This window comes from Lupinus angustifolius, chromosome LG17, assembly GCF_001865875.1.
Source record: "Lupinus angustifolius cultivar Tanjil chromosome LG17, LupAngTanjil_v1.0, whole genome shotgun sequence".
Classification (NCBI taxonomy): domain Eukaryota; kingdom Viridiplantae; phylum Streptophyta; class Magnoliopsida; order Fabales; family Fabaceae; genus Lupinus; species Lupinus angustifolius.
The window spans coordinates 6,253,450-6,276,310 of NC_032025.1; the positions used below are offsets into that span (position 1 = coordinate 6,253,450).

The window sequence follows — 22,861 nt, forward strand, 5'->3', positions numbered from 1 at the left end:
GAAAATAGTAATTTTATAAGTACTAAAATAAAATAAAAATACATTACTTTTTAGAGAATAAAAACTGAGGTATCATTTAATTATATTTATTTTTATGTTATATGTATGAGGTTTGATAATATAAAGTACACCCTTTTATACGAAGATATGTACAATTTATCTATCGACAGATAGATGTTAGAGAAGTGTCAACTCATCATTCCATTTACTAGTTTAAGCAACTAATAATATATGTTGTGTAAAGATGTAATAGTCTTGAAAATAAGATATAAATTATAGATAATATATTTATAGTATAAAAATAATACATTACTTATTATTCATTTTTTCACACAACTAATAATATCCCTCACTAAATAAGTAATGAATTAATCTTAATTCATTTCTTAGTGTGAGTCTCTCTCCCCCAACAAATATTCTTAATAGTTAAACATTTGACTTTTAAGTATAATAAGATACATAAAATCTAGTTTAGTGTTACATTATTAGATTACCCTAAGAGTATAAAAAAGTGTGAAGGGATTATATGAAAGGATGGGGGTGACGACATTGTTGGTGAGAACACCTATTGTGGCAACCTTACCATCTTGCCTTTATACAACACCAAACACCTCTCTCTCTCTCTCTCTCTCTCTCTCACTTTTCTTCCCTCTCCGTTCCTGATTCTTATTCTCTTCCTATTTGCAAAAAAACAAAGTTATATATTTGTCGACATGTATGTTACTTCCATGCGAAAGTCTTTCAAGGATTCCTTGAAACTCCTTGAAGCTGATATTCAACACGCAAATACCATGTCAGTTTCTCTCTCCTTTTTACTTTCATAATCCTTCCTTTTCTTTTTTTTGCAACATTTTTTAGGTATAACAAAATGGACTGTTCTGTTTTTTCGTTCTTAGAAAAGATTTATCTTTATTTTTTTATTTTTTGAAAAAAATGGTGGATGATTGCTGAGTGAAATTCTTCTATTTGGGTATAATGATATTCTGGGGTTTAGCCTTGTCATAACTTTATTCCATTAATGTACTTGTCTTTCTTCCTTGTCATTATTCAAAATTGGATGCATTTAATTAATTTACCGACAAGTGAGTCAGTGACATATTATTATGGTTGATTTGTTTTTCAATGTTGACTATCTAGTAAACTCTCCTTATCTTTTTCTCTGTCTCCTTCTCTCCGCTCTGGCAAAAATTAACACATCACACTATTTTGCAGTATGTTTGATACTATTAAACTAGTAATATGTGACTATTGGGTTTTCAGACTTTTAATTTTGGGTTTTCTGTGAGGTTTTTTATTTTAATATAAAAAAATAAACTAATTCTAGCTTCCCCTAGTCCATTCTATATTTACTAAAATCTGATTTGTTTTGAGTTATATCGACTTATTGACCTGTTTTTTAATACACATCTGTCGACATGGTTTTGTTGGGAAGTTAGTTTGGCCCAAAATCCACTTTCTAACTTTTTTTTATAAAAAAAGTTGTTTTTTTTATAATTTTAATAATAAAATTTAATTTTAATAATTTAGTATTTAGAAAACTTTAATTTATAACTTTGAAGGTTTTGGGAAGTTATATTGGAAATATTTTTAAGACAGATTCCAAGAATCAGTTATTGGTTTCATAAGAAATAAAATATTACATAGGGAAGATGTGTGAATTTTGGACATTCATCAAGGTCTCTTCTTAATTCTTTACATACTCCACATTTTCATATTGATTGAGTGACATTAGTGGATCCCATGTACACAATGCAATCTGTCTTTAATACTGATTAACAAAGAGTTTGTTGTTTGAAAAATGAATGTATGAATGGTGTAATAATCCATAATTAAGAAGAAGTCTTTATGATCGTCCAAAATCAACATCAATTCATAGGAAAGGTCATCCACAACTTTATAGAGTATGTAAGATTGCAGGTCATACAAGAATACTTGTCCCATCGTTGTAGAACTTCGATACTATCTTAATTGTAATGTTTCTTTTCGATTAGTAAATGAAGTTAGTTTGCATTTTAGATTTGTTTCCTTTTCAAGCCTGACTTAGTTGTTGCATAAGTCCTTTGTAATTGATTTTTAAAACCCATTGGTGAAATATTTAGTTCTCATGAGAGGCTAGACTAAAAGGCCTCTTAAGCACCTGATTCTTGTTCATTTTATCTCGAAGCACTTATCTATATTCCAAGAGTTCTCAAACTAGAAATCTCATTAAGTACTCAGTTATTCAGTGAAATGAGCATTCATTCTAAAAACTCAAACAGACATATAACATAATTACATAAACATGCAAATAATACAAATGACTAGCTGAAAAGGTGGATGTTGCAATTTGATATAAATTCTGGGTTCTTCATCTCTGAATGCTATTGCCTTATTTCCTGCTATGTTTTAGCTACCTAGTTGTGGTTTCATTTGTCTTAATTGTATCAAATTATCATAATACAAGTTGTTGCTTCATATTGCAAATCCTATGTGTAGGGCGTCAGATTTCCCGAGGGAGTATGATGGTGCATGCCTTCAGATGAGAATGTCATACAGTCCAGCTGCACGCCTGTTTCTTTTTTTGGTGCAATGGACTGATTGTAATCTTGCCGGAGCTCTTGGACTGCTAAGAATCTTAATTTACAAGGTAAACTGTTTTGAATTTTGGATGTGCAAACTTAAATGAAGGACTGTTACAAGCTGAAGACTTCGCCTCATTTTGTAGGTGTATGTGGATGGATCAACCACCATGTCTATTCAAGAAAGAAGAGCAAGTATTAGAGAATTCTATGGTATATCTTCCGTCTTGTTTGAATCTAATAGAACTTTTAGTTTTCCATTTAGTTTTTATTAATTGCTGATATGTTGTATCCCTGCTTTGAGTAGCGGTCATTTACCCTTCTTTGATGCAACTTCAAAAAGGCGTTACTGATACAGAGGATAAAAATCAAAATGCTGTATGCATGGAAAGGTACCGTAGAAGAGATGATGAGGACTATAGGCAATGTTCTAACAAGGACATTGAAAGAGAAGATGAATGTGGAATATGCATGGAGATGAATAGTAAGATTGTATTGCCCAACTGCAATCATGCCATGTGCCTGAAATGTTACCGGGAGTGGTACTTTCTCAGTTTCTCTCGCTCTCCCCCTGTTTATGATAATGGCTTCCTTATATGAAGTTGTAGCTGTTTCCCATATATGTTTGATTTTGTGTTTCTCTAACAATGAACTCTTATGTCTATGATTGTTTTTTTAGTTTTTTTGCTGATTTCTTGCATCATAGTTTTCTACTGACTACAGTGTGTAACTAATAATAGAATGTAATCCATTGAGCCTGCATCCGGTTCCATGGATTTTGGTTTTCTTCAGTTTGTTGAGATCATAGATTTTTCCATGACAGAGGCTGTAAGTAGTGGAATATTAATGAGACTTACTATAAGTGAACTGGTTCTGGAATCCCATGCTTGATTGCAGGTGTGGTATCGTCATAGGACCATGCATCGAAGGCTATGAGTTTTCACTGATCTGTTATTGCTGCCTGAATGTGAATATTTAATAATTCAACAAATAAAATTAAACCGAGTATTTAGGCCTAAAAAGGTTTTATACTGTATCTGTTAAATGCCTCTAGGATCATTTTAGTACTTCTGTCTTGTTTGTCACGTCACAGTTAGGATTTATTTAGGCCTAAAACATTGATTAAATTATCTCTTTAGCTGGCTTTGATGTGCTGTCCTTCCTGGCATATCCGGATTGTAGGTTTTGAATGACACGGTCCAGTGATGATCAACTAATCATTGCCTTCTATTCTTTTATCAAGTCTATGTGCGAGTAAGGTGCAAGATTAAAGGGTTTTCCTATCTTGGACAAATGAAATAGCAAATAGGTTTTAAATAGTTAACTAACTTTAGTCCTCTAGCGACTCTAGAAAGAAAAATTGTAGCGCTATTTTCTTGTGGAACTATTATGTGTTTATTTGTAGTTTAATGCCTTAATTGGGAGTAAGAATGGAAGTATTAGGCTATGGCTATGAAACCAGACTGTTATCCTTTGGTGATTGCACTATGACCTTCTAATTGATGGGGAAAAAAGCATGTGGTTTATACCCCCCCTGTGGCCATTCATTATTTCACCTGAGTCATACATTTCTTGCGGGATGGAAGATTTGTCATATCCAGGTTCTTGATGAATTAAAAGTCTGTAGCTGTACAAGTTATACTGTATTGTGCTTAACTTGTTCACAAGTGTAGCAAGTTAAATCTATTGATGCCCTGAAATTTGTCTTCTATGTTGTGGCTCACCAGAATTTTGTTTCATTTTTCTTGGGTTGATAACTTTTGCCCTAGAGTATCCAACCAAATCTCCATATCTGTGATCTGATTTTGAATTTGAATTAGGAGAGTCATATATCTGTTGTGGTTTTTTAGTGTTCAACTAGATATATTATTTTTTGCCATCCAACATTACAAACGGAAGCCTTTGCACAACTGTCAGATGTTGTTGCCTTGTGACTCAGAGGTCATATTTTCAAATCTTGGAATCTCTCTCTTTGAAGGCCCACTACTCACATGGTCACATACACAACACACATGGGCCCCTAAGTCCTTACATGTATCTGCGAATAGCAATAGCTTTATAGCACAAAGTTACCTTCCACATTATCTGAGCATGTCAAATTTTCGCTTCCGTCTCGTACCTTGTTGCATAATTGAATAATTTGATATGTTCTGCAGGCGAACTAGATCACAGTCATGCCCATTTTGCCGTGACAGTCTCAAGAGTGTGAATTCGGGTGATCTCTGGATATTTACTGATAAAAGGGATGTAGTTGATATGGCAACAGTGACAAGGGAGAATCTTAAAAGGCTTTTCATGTACATAGATAAGTTACCTTTAACTGTTCCAGACTCCCTTTTTGACACTTATGACTCCCACTTGAGGTAAGGGATTCCCATTGAAACATGCACATTTTAATGTATGCTGTTGTCCTGGAAGGATAATTATTAGGACAAAAGTTAGATACAGTTCTTTCGGCACTTGTCGTATTGTTCTCCAATAAAAACATAACAGGTGTACTTCGACAAAGACATAAAGAACTGTATCTAAGTTTTGTGCTAGTTATTATTTCCTTTCAATTCAAGTTATATTGGGTGAATTTAGTTATATATAAATCTATGGGGTTGAAGTAATTGCTTCCCACTTCTACCAGAATTATCCAACCCAGTGTTATTGTGGGTTGGTGGTGAAGTTGAGATGGTAAATTGTATCTAAGCTTAGTTCATTTTGTAAATCCTTTGTACATATGGAATTACTTTATCAACAAGAATTGTGCACATTATATTCCAATGTGAAATATCTTTAGAAACACATATTTAACAGAATAGCAAAGGTAGTTTCTGTCTTTATTGTCATCTTCTGTAACCAATATGAATCATGAGAAAAAAATGTATGGAATGACAATGTAAGAGATTTTTGAAGTATCATTACATTATCTGAGTATATTGTCATTATTCATTGTATTATTTTAATTAAAGAATCCATGATTATTAATAGATAAATGATAAATGATTCCATGGCAAAGTCCTAATTTCAGTACAATTTCCAAGTATATGAATGGTCATGAACTCTCAATAACTCCAACTTTTAGCCTTATCACCTAGAAAATTTAAGAATCTTTATCTAATTATAGTCAGCATCATCATTTCTTTTGACTCTCAAATTACTAATTAATTATTCACTCTTCTTTTTACCATTCATGCATCATTGATTAACATTGATAATCCTATAAATTAATTGATTCTTCATTCTTACACTTGAATGTTTTATTTTTATTCTCATGTAATGTAATGCTTGTCATACCCCTTACAATTAACTCATGACTTTTGTACCAACATAAAAATCAATCAATATGACTGTAAATTATAGATTTCCAAACTTTAGAACCCTACAACAAAGAATCCATAACAAATTATAATAACAACGAAGCATTATGCCTCAAATAATAACACCCTCACATGCCATTATGTAAAATTTAATCAAATAAATAATTTGATATATTACATATAAATTATAGACATAAAAAAATTATTTAATCACAAAGACTCAAATTTATTTATAATTATTTAATAAACATTTCATGAGGATAAAATCAAGGAGTATATCCATTAAGATAACCATAATACACATTTTCATATCAAACATATAAAACTCATCTACATAATCATGAAAGCAATCAAAGAATCTTACTTCAATATTTTTTCTCTATAAGTTCCATTATGTACAACTCTTATCAGGTAACTTTAATAAAATAATATGACATCATACGGAGAATTAATAAATGGAGATGAATATTTGTTTGGTACCAAGAGTATAATCATATCATTTTGGAGTGTATAACTGTTCCCAACAAGTATTACTAAATAGATCTTACACTACTAAACAAATATCTTATTGTTAAATGGAGATAATAGTATTTTAGAGAAAAATATTGAATTTGGGGTTTAAAAAACTATTCTCATCCACCCCCGCAGTGTTTTAGTAAGAAACTGAAATCCAAAATCCAAAATCCAATCCATAACGAGTGACTCGGAAGAAACTCAGTGATGCAACTCAGCAGCAACCTGTTATCGATTAAACCATCACCACCACCACCAAGCCCAAAACCATCATTATTCAAACCCATCTTCTGCTTTCCCAACTCGGCCGAGTCAAACTCACTCCAATTCGAGACCCTACAATGGAGTTCCATTTGCAACCAACTCTCTTCCTTCACCTCCACTTCCATGGCTTCTTCTACAGCACAAAACGCAACATTGCCAATTGGCCGAACCCTCCACGAGAGTCAGAAGCTTCTCGATCAAACTTCTGCGGCAAGGTTAATCGATCACCCTATGGATTTCTCTGGAATCAATGATTTGTCGGAGATTCTTGCTCTCGCTGCTTCTGGTCAATTGCTAACGATCCGGGAACTGTGTACCGTTCGACGCACGCTTCGAGCTACGAGGGAACTGTTCCAGAAGCTTAATGAATTGGCTTCCAACGATAGTCATCCACAAAGGTAATAAGAGTTTAATTTTGATGGTTGTAAATTACAGCATGATTGATTCACATTTTCATGGTGTAAATGAATTTTATACTGCTAGTGCATTATACTTGAATCAGTAACTTTTTTCTTGGATACAATTTGTAGTAGTTTCAGGAATGGTTTATTAAGATTAAGACTTGAAGAAAGTAATTCTGTAATAGCGATTTTGGCTGAAGTGATCTTTTATAGTAGCTAATTTTTTATTTTTACTTTTTTTTCAAAGAAAGCTAAATTTAAATTTCTGCTTTTTTTTCTGTAGCAGTCCCACTAAACAAATGTGCAGATGGTTGTAGTGATCCTTTTATTAGAATAATGAAATGATCATTTTTTTTCTGTAAAAAAGTGTATACAGACGAGTCTTTAATGAAATTGTTTGGTCTGACATGCATGAAAGAAGCATCCAGAGTTAAAAAAATATGTTTAAATATAAGCATTGAAGGTGTCCAGTTTTTCTCTCTCTTGAAAATGTCATCAAATTACATGTTAGAATGTCATTAAGAAAGTTGACTTTCTAGGTAACGGTAATTGAAGTTCTTTGATAAATTATCAATGATAGAGTAAACAGGTTTTTCATTAAAGTTGAATCCAAATTTTATATATCAAATTAATGCAATGATTTATATGACAAGTTTTTAACTTCAAGTGAATGAAGTGTATTTTTCTTTAACAGAAAACAATTAGGGACCCTTTTATAGGTGAGGATATTGGTTGTTACAATTTCCAGAATTTAGTATTTTGGTTTTGGCATTGCAGTCTCTGCAATCACAAGCTCTTTATGTCAACCTTGGTTGGGGTATGTATTAGCCAATGACTATTGGGTTGGTTGTTTTACGTATTTATGCTTTGGAAAACATGGAGGATTACTTTTAAGTCCTAAAACTTGTTACACTAAATATCAGTAAGAAGGATAAGAGGTTGAACTTAATTGCTAGTGAAGTTTTATTGAGATGCTTTAGTATGTCAATCATTACTTGCATTGGCATTCTACAAGGTTTTTATGACTATGATGTTCTGAAATCTATTTTTGAGCTGATTAAAGGGGTTTGTGCAAATTATAGAATTCTTAAAATCTATTTTCTCAGCATTCAAGGTTTTTTTGGTCTGGTTCAGTTTACAATAAGCTTCTTTTATGCATTTTGGCTAGGTATTGTGTTTTTCTTGACAAAGTTTGGAGCATAGATCATATGGTAATGGATTCTCATGTCCCAATAAGGCCTTAAAAGAAAGTATATCTCAAAGGTGATGGGCATACAAAGTGTGATACCCTAATTGCACCTGTTCTTTTGGGCATGATTGCTTCCATCCTGAATTCCAAGATAATGGATCAAAATCAATAACCTTATCGATGCAATTTTTCCAATCAGGTACTCACCCCTTCTCGAAATACTGCAAAATTGTGACTTCCAAGTGGGGTTGGAGCGTAAAATTGAATTTTGCATAGATTGCAATCTTTCAGTAATTCTTGATAGAGCAAGTGAAGACCTGGAGATCATTAGATCAGAAAGAAAGAGGAACATTGAAATTCTGGATTCTTTGTTGAAGGAAGTATCATCTCAGATTTTTCAGGCAGGGGGCATTGACAGACCATTAATAACAAAGCGTCGGTCTAGAATGTGTGTGGGTATTAGGGCTTCCCATAGATATTTGCTTCCAGATGGTATAATTCTGAATGTTAGCAGTTCTGGAGCAACATACTTTATGGAACCCAAAGATGCAATAGATCTAAACAACATGGAAGTTAGGCTTTCAAACTCTGAGAAGGCTGAAGAAAGAGCAATTTTGAGTTTGCTTGCATCTGAAATAGCAAATTCAGAACGGGAGATAAATTATTTATTGGATAAAATCCTTGAGGTTGATCTTGCTTTTGCAAGAGCTGCATATGCTCAATGGATGAATGCGGTGTGCCCAATTTTCAGTTTAGGTAATTTTGAAGGCTGTGATTATGTTGAAGAGGATGATGATTTAGCAGTAAATATTGATGGTATGCAGCATCCATTACTTCTGGAATCTTGTCTAGAAAAAATTCCAAAAAGTGTTGCATTAAGATCCAGAAATGCCATTGAGTCAGGTAACGGAAATGGAGCAGTGGCTCCTAAAAATATTTCACAAGGCATACCAGACTTCCCTGTGCCTGTTGATTTTAAAATTAGACATGGAACCAGAGTGGTGGTGATCTCAGGACCTAATACAGGAGGGAAAACTGCTTCCATGAAAACATTGGGCCTAGCATCACTCATGTCAAAGGCTGGAATGCATTTGCCTGCCAAAAACCATCCAAAACTTCCTTGGTTTGATCTTATCCTGGCAGATATTGGAGATCACCAGGTAATACCTGAACTTTTTTCGTGGGCCAATAAATACTTTTTCGTTGATGTATATTGTTTCATTTGTTTTCTGATTTCTTTTATTTTTCTTTTTTCAAATTGAAGTCCCTTGAACAAAATCTCTCAACCTTTAGTGGGCACATCTCACGTATCTGTCAGATTTTGGAAGTCGCCTCAAAACAATCACTTGTTCTAATCGATGAAATTGGCAGTGGAACTGATCCTTCAGAGGGTGTAGCTCTTTCTGCCAGTATCTTGCAATATCTTAAAGATCATGTTAACTTGGCCATTGTGACTACTCATTATGCCGATCTAAGTAGAATGAAGGAAAAGGATACCCGTTTTGACAATGCAGCAATGGAATTTTCTCTTGAAACATTACAGCCAACTTATCGGGTCCTCTGGGGATGTACTGGTGATTCAAATGCATTGAGCATAGCACAGTCCATTGGATTTGATAGAAATATAATTCATTGTGCACAAGAATGGGTGGAGAAGTTAAAACCAGAGCAGCAGCAAGAGCGGAGAGGAATGCTCTATCAGTCATTACAGGGGGAAAGAAACAGATTAAAGGCTCAGACTGAAAGGGCTGCATCCATTCATGTCGAAATTATGAACATATACTATGAGGTAAAATCTAGATGTTTAACTAGAAAGATGTTCTTTGTTTCTTGACTCTAGTTTCTTTTCCTTGGTTGATATAGCATTACAATCAATGTTGTTACTTGTCAAGCTCATCTGAGATTTGCATTCTTAATAAGTAAGGACTCAGTTAATTGACCACAATAGGGTAGAGAGTGATAGGATGCTGTATAGGTTTTGAATTGATTAACACTTGATTTAGTTCCTTGTAACTTGTAATCTTTAGTAGATGTGACCAATAATAGGAGATGGCCAGCCAACAGCTGCTAATTTTTCAATATTTTTTGGGGAGTTACTTCTAGAATATGATAATCTGATTGACTATATCCACAATTATAAAATAGGTACATAGATTCTTCCATCAAAGAAGTTCATAATGCCTTTATTGCAAAAATATGTCCAGCAAAAGAAATCTTGAGCATTTTCCAGCAGACTTAAATTGGGTATCATCATATTTGGAGTTGTCCATTTCCTTGCTTTTTCTCCTCTTCTAATTTTATTCTTTTAAAAAAAATATGAAGATCCAAGCGGAGGCAGAAGATCTTGATAGACGTGAGGTGGATCTTATGGCAAAGGAAACCCAACAGGTCCAACAAGAGCTAGAAGATGCAAAATCTCAGATAGAAACTGTGATAGAGAAGTTTGAAAAGCTACTCATGGTTTCTGGTCGCGATAAACTCAATTCACTTATTAGAGAATCCGAATCTGCAATTGCCTCCATTGTAAAAGCTCATACACCTGCTGTTAAATTTCCCATTAAAGAAGCTGATCAGGCTTCATATACTCCACAATTTGGAGAGCAAGTCCTTGTCAAGGGATTGGGAGGGAGATTAGCCACAGTGTTAGAGTCGCCTGCAGATGACGAGACAATCCTTGTACAGTATGGTAAAGTGAAAGCCCGTGTGAAGAAAAGTGGTATCAGAGCTATTCCATCTAGTGCAAAGAATGTTATACCTAGTTCTTCTACACATCGGCAGGGGCAGGTATGTGTTAAGAAGTATAGACAATCATGTGAATGTTTGATTCATATAATTTATACCTCTATGAACACTGGAAAAAATAGCTGAGTCAAGACCTGTAGTAAATCTTGTTTTTAACTTCAGATCATCCTATAATCTAGGCACGTTGAAGTTTTCATCTATAAAGTATTCATCGGCTCTTTTTTAACAGGCTTTTTGACTTGATGTGGTTAATTCTAAATTTCACCTTTGTCCATCACTTGGATATTTTGCACCTCCTACTGAATTAAGTAATTTCAGACCCAGACATTATTTCCAAATTCTGATGATGATTTTTTTATCAGCATAGACTATATCACACTATATAACCTGTTTCAAGAATAATCCCTTTTTATCAATAACTTGTTCTTACATTATCCAACACCAAGATCTATCTTTGAAAGAGAAGTAAGAAATTGTTCAAAAGATGATAATCATCAGTGTCCCATTCAAAATTAATGAAATTTTAACATCTGATTTAATATTGTAGAATCTACAAAATAGAGAATACCAGGGAAATTTGGAGACCGAGCTTTCTTATGGTCCGGTGGTTCAGACATCTAAAAATACGGTGGACCTACGTGGTATGCGAGTGGAAGAAGCATCTATCCACCTTGAGATGGCAATTAATGCAAGCCGGCCATATTCAGTTCTCTTCATCATACATGGGATGGGCACTGGTGCTATCAAGGAGCTTGCACTTGAGATTCTGAGAAATCATGCTCGTGTTACTAATTATGAACCAGAAAATCCAATGAATTATGGTTGTACCATTGCTTATGTCAAGTGAAACATCATTTTCCTGGTGCAATAAGCTATGCCATTGCAAGCTTGTGCCTTTTTGTTGCTAGTTTTTTCACTTTTCCTGTTCCCTCATTACCTGATTAATACGTACACAAACTCATTTCAAACCCAGTTTGTAAAATTTAGCAGTTTTAATTTGATTTTTTCTTTGAAGTTCTAGTTTGCATTTTATGTCTCCTTTATTTTGTTCATACATAGTATATGAAGAATTCTTCCACAGCTTTATCTTGTGTTCTCAATTTGTTTCTTGTAAGAGAAAATCACAACAATAGAGTTTAAGCACAGAAACAGAAAAAGTTGTAGAAAGAGTACTGTGGAATTTATATACGTGTTACTAGTAGCAGTGTTGTTCTTTACAAGAAGAATATTCCACTTTTAGGTAATGATGATGAGTACTATTAAAGATATATGATAGATTATTTTGGAAGATGATAGTTGGTTAGAAAATTAGGAATTAGTAAGTTAGGTTTATGTTAGTTACTTGCTTTACAAGCTTTCTTTTTATTCTTTTCTCTTGTATAAATAAGTCATATTGACTCACTTTTTATTCAATCAAATCAATTAATTCAATGAAAATATTATCAATATTTGTTTCTCATTCTTCTTTTTTAAGCTTTCTTTTATACACTTCTTGATTCATCAAGAAGTTTTCTTTTCATGGCTCTCACCATATTTTAACATGGTATCAGAGCATAATTATCTTTTGATAGCGTCTGCTTATGGTTCCATGAAGGATTTCATGGAAAACTTCAACAATCAAGAACATGGTGATGCTTTCTTTTTCATCTCAATGGTCTTCATTAGTGTTATTTTGCTTCCAATAGGTGAAAATGCTACATGTGACAAGACTGTCTTGATTTCTTTGATTGCTCCAGCGTTGTTCTTCAGCATCCAATGTTTCTTTTCAACATATAGCCCTAAATTTTTCATTATCATCTTCTTCATCGACCTTGCCCTAAATTCTTCATTATCATCTTCTTCATCGACCTTCAAATTCAAATCAAAGGAGTTTGTTTTTGGTCAAAAAATCTTTTCAAGTACATAAGCTAGCTTCTTGATATCCTCAAGCTCTTCAAGAATGGAGTAGCATGACCAATTTATCCTATACAAGATTAGATAATTTTCTTATTCTTCATCATTTACCATTCTTTCTTATTCATCATAGAAGCATCTCATTAGGATCAAGATTCTGATCTGTTCTCTCTCTTTCATCATCAATGGTTGGTTTGCTTATGTCTATGATGGTTAAGCTCAGATATAACTTCGTCATGGATGGTTAAGCATCGGATGGGTAACTTATGTCCATAGTGGTTAAGCAAAGATATAGCTTCTGCTATGGATGATTAAATGTTTGATGATATAGTTTCTGTCATGGGTGGTTAAACGTTGTTATTACTTCAAATCAATTCCAAGTTGGAGAGTAAAAATTATCACTCACCAACTTGAGGGGATATTAAAGATATATGATAGGTTATTTTGGAAGATGATAGTTGGTTAGAAAGTTAGGAATTAGCAAGTTAGGTTTATGTTAGTTACTTGCTTTACAAACTTTCTTTTTATTTTTTCTCTTGTATAAATAAGTTATATTGACTCACTTCTTATTCAATCAAATCAATTAATTCAATGAAAATATTATCAATCTTTGTTTTTCATTCTTCTTTCTTTAAGCTTTCTTTTATATATTTCTTGATTCATCAAGAAACTTTATTTTCATGACTCTTACCATATTTTAACAAGTACCAAATTCAACTATCACAATATAAAAGAAAATAAGAAAAGTGCAGTGCAGATAAAATCCTAGAGGTAGGGCCAGAGAAAGAAGGATTTGTTCACACTAATTTCATGCCCATGTCTTGTTTTTCTTTCCCCTTATATCCTCACTTCATTGCCCAGATGTAATCCTTCAGTGCAGTATTGATGACTCTTTTTCTCTAACTTGTGTGGTTTTGCTTGATTTCCTCTCCACCATACGTGTCCCACTTGTATAACTGTATTATCATGCACCTCATTTATCACCCATTTACCTTCACGTGTAACATTTCTTCTATATGATGGCTACAGAAGTGTAGTTCCTTGATTCCCCAGAAATTGAATTTGGTTTGCAACACGTAATTCACCAAGTTGGAAAGTAACTTCGTGATTGCACTTTAGAATCTAGCTAGTAAAGATTGTATGTGAATATTTGATCACAGTGAAGTAAAATGATAATAATTTAAAGGTTGTAGCATCACGGGGATAATGAAGATTTGAGGGTGGTGTTCCATCCCGGTCATAACCGGGCAATTGATCATAGGTCCTGAACATAACGTCCATTATCCCGCCTAACCTCTTTTGCCCACCTTAAGTAGGTTCCCCTGTGGTAGAAACTATAAGAGCTCCCGACATAGCATTAAATGCTCCTAGCATAACATTTAATGCTCATGGCATAGCATTTAATGCGTTTATGACCCACCATTTAATGCGTCGCTGACCCGCCTTCAATGTCAGATAACAGACCGTCTACCATGCCACCTGCATATTCCGCCTGTCCCCGACAATTTGGCCAGAGCAGATTCGTAGGACAAGAAAGGACGATCTGAGTACGTTCCTTATGTCTGTTAGATGCTGACCAATGGCCAGATGCCAACTCAGCATTCACAATGCTCTATAAATAGGATACCATACATGGAGTATAATTAATTCTCATTCCCTCATTCATTGCTACACTTATTGCTCTAACATCTCTCTTGTTTACTCCCCTTCTTTCTCTAGAATACATTACTAACTCAATCGTCGGAGAACCTTTTCAGGTACCTCCCCCAGCAGGTCCAGACGATTATCCGACCAAGTCTCCTGCTCTCCCACACGTTCCCGACCATTCATCATCAGCTCTCGACCATCCGTCCTCCATTCCCGATCGTCCAATCCCAACAACAAAGAACATTGGCGTCGTCTGTGGCTTACCTACAACATGGTGATCACCCATAACCAAGCTCAACCATTTAGCCATGCAACCACTCAACCCGAATCACGATATCCCTTCCATTGAACCTCCAACACTAGTGCAACCATCTCACCAGCCTAGCCAAAGTCATTCCCCAAACACATCCTAGAAGTATCCACTACCCAACAACTCCTACACATGATACAAACCCAAGGCCAAATTATTCAACAACATGCCCAACTACTAGCCGAGCTGCACCAACATCGACCAGAACCCAGTAATGGACCTTCACGGCCAGTTGCTGATGAGCACTCCGCTGAAGCCTCTAGGCTAATAGCCCCCAAACACGAAAACCACTTAGATAACTCACCCCCCCTAAACACGACCACAACTCCTCACGAGCAAGGCATCCTTTCACCGAAACTATTATGTCCTCACCACTCCCAAAACATCTTACTCGACTAAGCAATATCGAACAATACGATGGAACAAATGACCCACATGATCATTTGGATGCCTTTGAGGCCTCAATGCTTTTCCATGGGGCGACCGACCATATCATGTGCCGAGCATTTCCCCTTACTCTGAAACGGGCTGCCCTGCAGTGGTTTACCTGGTTCGCACCAAACAATACCGACCAATGGGCCACTCTCGCCAACAGATTCAACATCCGCTTCACAACAAGCAAAGAGCAGCCTCGCTCTTCCTACACCTTGTCCGGTATACGGCAAGAGTCACATGAACCCCTCCGAGCTTACCTAGACAGATTCAACTCGGCGGCCATGAAGGTTCGCACTCTAAGCCCGGAGGTGGCGATACATATCTTGGTGACAAGCTTGCAGGATGGCTTCTTCAGGCAAGAATTGGCTAAATATTCAGACCTCACAATGGAAGAACTCTGATATAAGGCTCAACAATTCATCAATCTAGAAAAAATCCATCATAACCGCCCACCCACCGACCATAGAGAATACCAACTCCCCTCACAGGAAACCAAACGCCCAAAAACACACGAACACCCTCAAGATGATCCACTCCGACAACCCAAAACACCCAAATACTCCTCTTACACCCCTCAATGCTAGTCGAACTAAAATTTTGCAAGAAGTTATGGCCGCCCACTTAGTCCAGCTCTCCAAACCCAATCCAAGCAGGAGATTAGGGACTCAAGACCGCTCCAAATATTGTGACTTCCACACCTTCTTTGGCCATGTAATAGAAGAATGTACCCAACTGTGTGACACTATCGAAGACCTGATCCAAGCCGGACATCTCCAGAAATTTATAGCTCGGGCCCGCCAGGAACAATCGCCACATATGCATCGATCCAGTTCTCCTCGGAGACGTTCCCCTCAAACCATCACTAGGAACGTCCTCCGAACAGAGATCAGAGAGACCAATATCACTCCAACAATAGGCGATAATGGAGCCTAATAGACATCAACACCATATCCGGCGGATTCACTGCCGATGGTACATCCAGGTTAGCTCATAAAATATATGTCTGGGAGATAATGCAATCAACTGTCCAAAAATCCCGCCAATATCAGGGCCACCAGGCAGCACCCCTGATCTCTTTCGATGATCGTGATTATGAAGGCGTCGTCCGCGGTCATGACGATCCCCTCGTCATCACTGCCAAAACTAATAATAATAAGGTGGAATGTTTATTTGTTGACCAAGGCAGTTCGACATACATCATGTTTCAAGACCTGTTCACAAAAATGGAACTCAAGGACAGAGACCTGTTGCCATATGATGGACAGCTTGTCGGTTTCACTGGACAAGGAATCACCTCTGAGACTATATTGATATATGCTGACTGTTGGGGAACCATCTGACTCGGACAATTCAAACAAAGTTCCTGGTCATCGACTATGTCTCGGCCTACAACGCCATACTCGGTCGACCAACACTTCCACTCCACACCTTTGCATGAAGTTTCTCTTATCTGACCTCAGGGTATGCACGGTTAGGGAAGATCAACATAGTGCAAGAAGTTGATATCAGATGAGCCTTCGACCAAATCAAACTTCAACATGAGCACCACCCCCTAATAAAAAACAGTGGGGCGTGCACTTGGTGGAGTTAGATGCCAGGGCAGATACAGAAGACCTGTGACCTCAGCCAGTGGGAGAAAAAACCTCCCTTCAACTCGGCCCCTTGAAAGAAAATCTGGTGTATATCGCCTGTACTCTCGACAAAGCTCAGAGGTCAAAACTAATCAAATGCCTGAAGACCAACAAAGATCTTTTTGCCTGGTCCACTGCGGATATACCCGGAATAGACCCCTCTGTTGCATGCCGCTGCCTCACGAAAAATCCAGGAGCACGACCGGTGGCCTAGAAGAAAAGAAAAATGGGTGCCGATAGAGCAACCGAGGTTACTCAAAAGATCTCAGAATTACTAATGGTCGACTTCATCCGAGAAATAACATATACCACCTGGTTTACACACGTCGTGCTGGTTTAAAAATCATCGGGGAAGTGGCGGATGTGTGTGGATTATACAGACTTGAACAAAGTGTGCCCAAAGGATCCATACCCCCTCCCGAACATCGATCATCTCGTTGACAATTCTTCCAGGTATCGGTTTCTGTCATTTATGGACGCTTATTCAGGATATAACCAAATTCCCATGTATCCCTAGATCAATACAAGACCACCTTCATTACACCCAAGGCGACTTACTGTTATACGGTCATGCCGTTCGGTTTGAAAAATGCGGGGACTACATACCAGAAGAAGATTAACACCGTTTTTGGAGATCAGATTGGAAAGAACATGAAAGTCTATATGGATGATAAGATCGTTAAGAGTCTGCCAACAGAGGATCATTTGAGTATCCTAAAATTCGTCTTCGGTCGACTGTGCAAGTTTAATATGCGCCTCAACCCGGAAAAGTGTACATTCGTAATCGAAGCCGACAAGTTTTTAGGATTTCTGTTAACAAGTCGGGGTATTGAAGCCAACCCAAAAAAATGCCAAGAAATTATCAACATGCGCAGGTATCAGAAGTTAGAAAAGTTCGTATACGCCCTCTTGGTGGCAACAAGACGACTGCGACAGTATTTTCAATCTCATCCGGTGGTGGCCAGAACCAATCAGCCTATCTGCCAAATTTTGCACAAGCCTGAGCTGGCCAGGCGGATGATCTCCTGGAGTATTGAACTATTCCAATTTGATATATGGTACGAACCCAGGACGACTATCAAAAGCCAAGTCCTGTCCGACTTTGTTGTCGAATTGACCACACATCCAGGTAGTTATGAGCAAATATGGACCATATATGTTGACGGTTCATCCAATCCTCGGGGCAGCGGAGCAGGGGTTTTGTTGGATAACGGCCAGGGGATGACCATCGAACACTCGCTGACTTTCACCTTTCCCACATCAAATAACCAAGAAGAATATGAAGCATGCATTGTCGGTTTGCAGTTGGCCAGAGAAGTAGGGGCTGTGAAAGTCTCCATATGCAGTGATTCCCAACTTGCAGTCTCTCAGATTATAGAGGCCTATCAGACAAAAGACGTGTTACTCGGAAAATACCTAGCCAAGGTTAAGGAGTTAATGGGCAAGTTCGAAACTGCCTCCATATAACACGTCCCAAGGGAACAGAATATTCGTGCTCACATTCTGTCTAAACTAGCAAGCACATAGAGCTTAGGTAACAACATGTCACTAAATCAAGGGACAATCCTACAACCCAGTGTCATGGCTGTCGAGCAAGCACAGATCCGAAAGGCGACCTACCAGCAGATTAGAAAGACAAACAAAGATTCCTCAGGTATAGTTCATGCTTCACCATGGTACACGGTTGTTTGTACCGTCGGGGCTTTTCTACTCCCATGCTCAAATGCCTCGGCCCTGATAGGACTCAATATGTCCTTCAAGAAATTCACGAAGGAAGTTGCGGTCACCACCTTGGCGCAGCATCACTCACCAAAAAGATACTCCAGACTGGGTATTATTGGCCAACCATGGACAAAGACGCCTCCGAATTCACTAAGAAGTGCACACCCTGCCAATTGTTTGCTGACCTCTACAAGGCCCCCCTGAAGAGCTGACAACGACAATAACCACATGGCCCTTCTGCAGATGGGGTATGGTATTTTGGGACCATTTCCACCAGCAACCAGCCATCTTAAATTTTTAATAGTGGCGGTCGACTACTTCACTAAATGGATTCAAGCTGAACCTCTATCCAACATTATGGTAGCCAACATCCGGATGTTCACTTGGAGAAATATCATAACAAGGTTCGGGATACCTGCCGCAATAGTCATTGACAACGAAACTCAGTTTTCTGACCAGAAGTTCATAGAACTGCTGACAAGCCTCCAAATCAAACAACGCTTCACTTCAGTTGAACATCCTCAGAAAAATGGTCAGGCAGAGGTGGCTAACAATATCCTACACCGCAGGATAAAAAGAAGGTTACAAGAAGCTAAGGGAGCTTGGCCGGAACAACTGCATCTTGTCCTATGGGATTACCATACAACTCCTCACTCCACCATGGGGAATCTCCTTTCAACCTTACTTATGGGTCTGAGGCTATGATCCCAGTAGAGATCGACGAACCCACCTAGCGAATAGCACACTTCGACAACGCTTCCAATTCGACCATCTTAAGGAACAACTTAGACTGGATCGAAGAGAAGAGAGACCAAGCCAGAATCAGAGAAACCACCTTCAAACAGAGAGCCACCGAGAAATACAACCGAACGGTAGTACTGCGAGACTTTGAAACATACAGTTTAATACTTAGGAGAGCTGACGTCAGAAAAATAAAGGGCAAACTGGCACCTAATTGGGAAAGACCGTACCGGGTAACTAGCAAGACTGGCAAAGGAGCCTACAAGCTCAAAGACCTAGTAGGGAAGGAAATCCCCCGTACTTGGAACGTGGCAAATCTTCTACAATTTTATGCTTCACAATGTAAACCCTGTGCCAGACCTTTATACGACTGAACAAAATGATGTAACTGAATCCCACTTATATGTTAACGAGGTATTATTTAGATGTCTTTTCCAAGTCCTCTTGGTCGCCAGCAATACACCCCTCGGAGGCGTAGGCCAGTCCTCCTCCGACAGCGGTTCAAATTCGCCAACTCAAGCTAGGACCAAGTCCTCTTGGTTGTCAGTAATACACCCCTCGGAGGCATAGGTCAGTCCCCCTCTAATGGCTGTTCAAATTCGCCAACCCAAGCCAGGACCAAGTCCTCTTGGTCGCCAACAATACACCCCTTGGAGGCGTGGGCCTATCCCCATCTGATGGCAGTTCAAATTCGCCAACCTAAGCCAGGACCAAGTCCTCTTGGTCGCCATCAATACACCCCTCGGAGGCGTGGGCCAATCCCCTCTAATGGCGATTCAAATTCGCCAACCCAAGCCAGGACCAAGTCCTCTTGTATGCCAACAATGCACCCCTCGGAGGCCTGGACCAGTCTCCCTCTGATGGCAGTTCAAATTCACCGACCCAAGTCGGGACCAAGTCCTCTTGGTTGCCAGCAATACACCCCTTAGAGGCGTGGACCAGTCCCCTCTGATGGCGAGCAATTAGTGAGGCCAAAATGGGATCAAGTCCCCTAAATCGTCACCATCCCTCGAAAAGATGGACCCGTCTCCCCTTTATTAAACAATTTCGAGTTTAATAAATGGATAGTCCGGTTAATCAAGTTTATTAAATGTATAGCCCGACCAATCAAGACTTGGAGTTTATTAAAAAAATTCAAGTTTGCTAAATGGATAGTCTGGTTAATGAAGTTTATTACATGTATAGCCTGGTTAATCAAGACTTGATGGTTATTCAAGTTTATTAAATGTATAGTCCGGTTAATCAAGACTCGATGGTCATTCAAGTTTACTAAATGGATAACCCGGTTAATCAAGACGAGGTGGTATTAAAGTTTATTAAATGGATAGGTTGTCAAACAATCGTTCAAGGTCCATAAAGTTGCTAATCGGACAATATAAACACCAGAGCGACACACAAAGTAAATAAGTAGGGTAAATCAACATTTCATTCATTTGCAAAATCCATGCAAAATACAAAGATTCGTCAGCTCCCTCCCTACTAAATCCTACCCGGGACCGGAAGCTTCACTGGACCTTCCCCGTCATCAACGATCAACTCCCCCTCAAGAGGAACCGTGGCATCTATCCAGGTTCACGACTAGTCTGCATCTGGTAGTACCAGCCGGACCTGAGCAAATGCATTATCCCACCCGGCATTTCCCATACCGACAACATCTTCCTCTAGGTCCTGGTAGGACGCCTTCAGCTGGGCCAACTCTTCGTTCAACCGAACAATGTGACCTTTGTTTGTCTCATTCCATTCATCAGCCAACAACAACTTCGTCTTCAGATGATGCTTCTCCCCATCAACTCGGTCAAGGAGATCGCACAGGGCCCCAACTTCCCGTTGGATAGACCCTATATCGGCCTGGGCCTACAATGCTGCATCCCAAGCTTCTTGAATTTGGAGTGTCAGAGTCGACAGCTGCTCCCTAGCAGTCAAGTTCTGCTTCTCTTGGACTTTAAGCGCCTCGAAGTATTTCTTCTCCAGCTCGTGGAGTTCAGCCGAATGTTGCTCTTGGAGTTTAGCCAAAGCATCCTCCTCGACTCGGGTAGCCAAAACCCCATCACCCTTGAGGTATTTAGCCACAGAAGCAGCCAAAACCCCGACCTCCCGAACCCTCCTCAAAATATCCAACACAAGAAGTGAGTCCATCTTTTCCAAAACCCCAGGGTTGAGCAGCCCAGTCTCCACCACCTTGGGAATCCGATATAGGAAGGAGGGCTTGGCGGCCACTTTTCCTTTACCACTGCTAGTGGTTTTCCCCTTAGCAGATTCCTCCGTGCGAGGATCACGAGCCCCCACAAGCACAACTTCTTCCCCGATTAGGTCAACCGAGAGGGCATCAGTCGGGGTGAGCACAACCACCGCTTCAGTTTCAGAAGGAGGAGGCACCATTTCCGCCAAAACAGATGACTCCCCTCGAGAAGACTCTACACGGGTGGGCGAGTCAAACCTCGCCTTTTTGGTAACCTCAACACTCTTCCTCTTCAGGGCGACCCTCCTCAAGAGACTTGATCGATCGGATTGATCACCTATAGCAGCTGCTGAAAAAGAGAAAAAGGTATCGGAACTGGATAAAGGATACAAAGAGATAAAATAATACATGCATACTATATCTGTAAACCCAGATGCTCACCAATTTCAGCCTAAAAAAAATGATCTCCCTGAGTCAGCTTGTAACAAACTACAACCTGACCCTCCTTAACCCAGTTAAGCATCTCATCTGCCACCTCCCTTTCCTAACGATTCAGCTGGTCGTACGAGAAACTGAAAGACTTGGCCGGTTTTTTATGGATTCCCATGTTCTAGGAAAAGGAAAACTGAGTTTGTCCATCAGGCTCATACGCCCACAAATGCTTTCCACCCCTTGACAGATCCCTCGAAGGGTTGGAAGAGGGCACGTCCGTTCGCAGATTGAAGTGAAGTCCATCCACGTCGGCCCATGTCACTTTCATCTTTATTGGAGCTGTGCTCCACTCGGAACATCCAGTAAGAGAGACAGAGCGTGCACGAATGCTCCATCACCTCACAAATTTTTTTTAATGTCTGGATAAACCCCCAAGAGTTGGGATGAAAATGAGAAGGGGCCACCTGCAGATGCTGTAATACCTGGGCGGACCAGTCACCGAATGGAACCTTCACGCCAATCCGGTGGCAGAGGTATTCATACATATAGAAGTTATGACGATCCTTATTTTCCAGGAGGATGTCCTGGCACACACGCTCCTTTTTTGCCAGACTACGCCACGAGAAACCCTCAGTCGGATATGCCAAAAGCTCCACTCGAGGTTGTTATCCGCCGAATAGAAATACGGGATGCCTATAACCTCCCGATCAACCCACCAGTAAGGAGATTTTGAGCTCATCATCTTCGGCAGGAGTGTATATTGGTCAGCACGTTCGGCAAAATTCCTCCCATGGATAACCTACCATAAGAGGAAGTGTTAGACTCTGAACTGGATATACCATCCAAGATCGGACCCCACTTCTTGTAAAAGGTGGCCCAGTCCAAGACGTTAGCCTCGT

General features: G+C 38.7%; 2 protein-coding genes across 5 annotated transcripts; both read left to right on the forward strand.

Annotated features, from left to right (window-relative positions):
* LOC109330634 lies at window positions 563-5,262 on the forward strand. The gene is made up of 5 exons (XM_019564886.1): window positions 563-793; window positions 2,476-2,626; window positions 2,705-2,771; window positions 2,866-3,100; window positions 4,715-5,262. The coding sequence occupies exons 1-5, from the start codon at window positions 714-716 to the stop codon at window positions 4,923-4,925; spliced, it is 744 nt and encodes a 247-aa protein (XP_019420431.1). The 5' UTR covers window positions 563-713; the 3' UTR covers window positions 4,926-5,262.
* Window positions 6,517-12,072, forward strand: LOC109331698 (endonuclease MutS2). 4 transcript variants are annotated; one of them, XM_019566364.1, is made up of 6 exons: window positions 6,517-7,038; window positions 8,430-9,390; window positions 9,495-10,019; window positions 10,553-11,014; window positions 11,520-11,820; window positions 12,010-12,072. In XM_019566364.1, exons 1-5 carry the CDS (start codon window positions 6,584-6,586, stop codon window positions 11,817-11,819), a joined length of 2,703 nt encoding a protein of 900 aa, XP_019421909.1. In that variant the 5' UTR covers window positions 6,517-6,583; the 3' UTR covers window position 11,820; window positions 12,010-12,072. The 4 variants fall into 4 exon arrangements, with proteins under 4 accessions (XP_019421909.1, XP_019421908.1, XP_019421910.1 ...); XM_019566365.1 differs by lacking the exon at window positions 12,010-12,072 and adding an exon at window positions 8,210-8,429 and having other exon boundaries at window positions 6,927-7,038; window positions 8,507-9,390; window positions 11,520-11,987; XM_019566366.1 differs by lacking the exon at window positions 12,010-12,072 and adding an exon at window positions 8,210-8,429 and having other exon boundaries at window positions 6,927-7,038; window positions 8,522-9,390; window positions 11,520-11,987.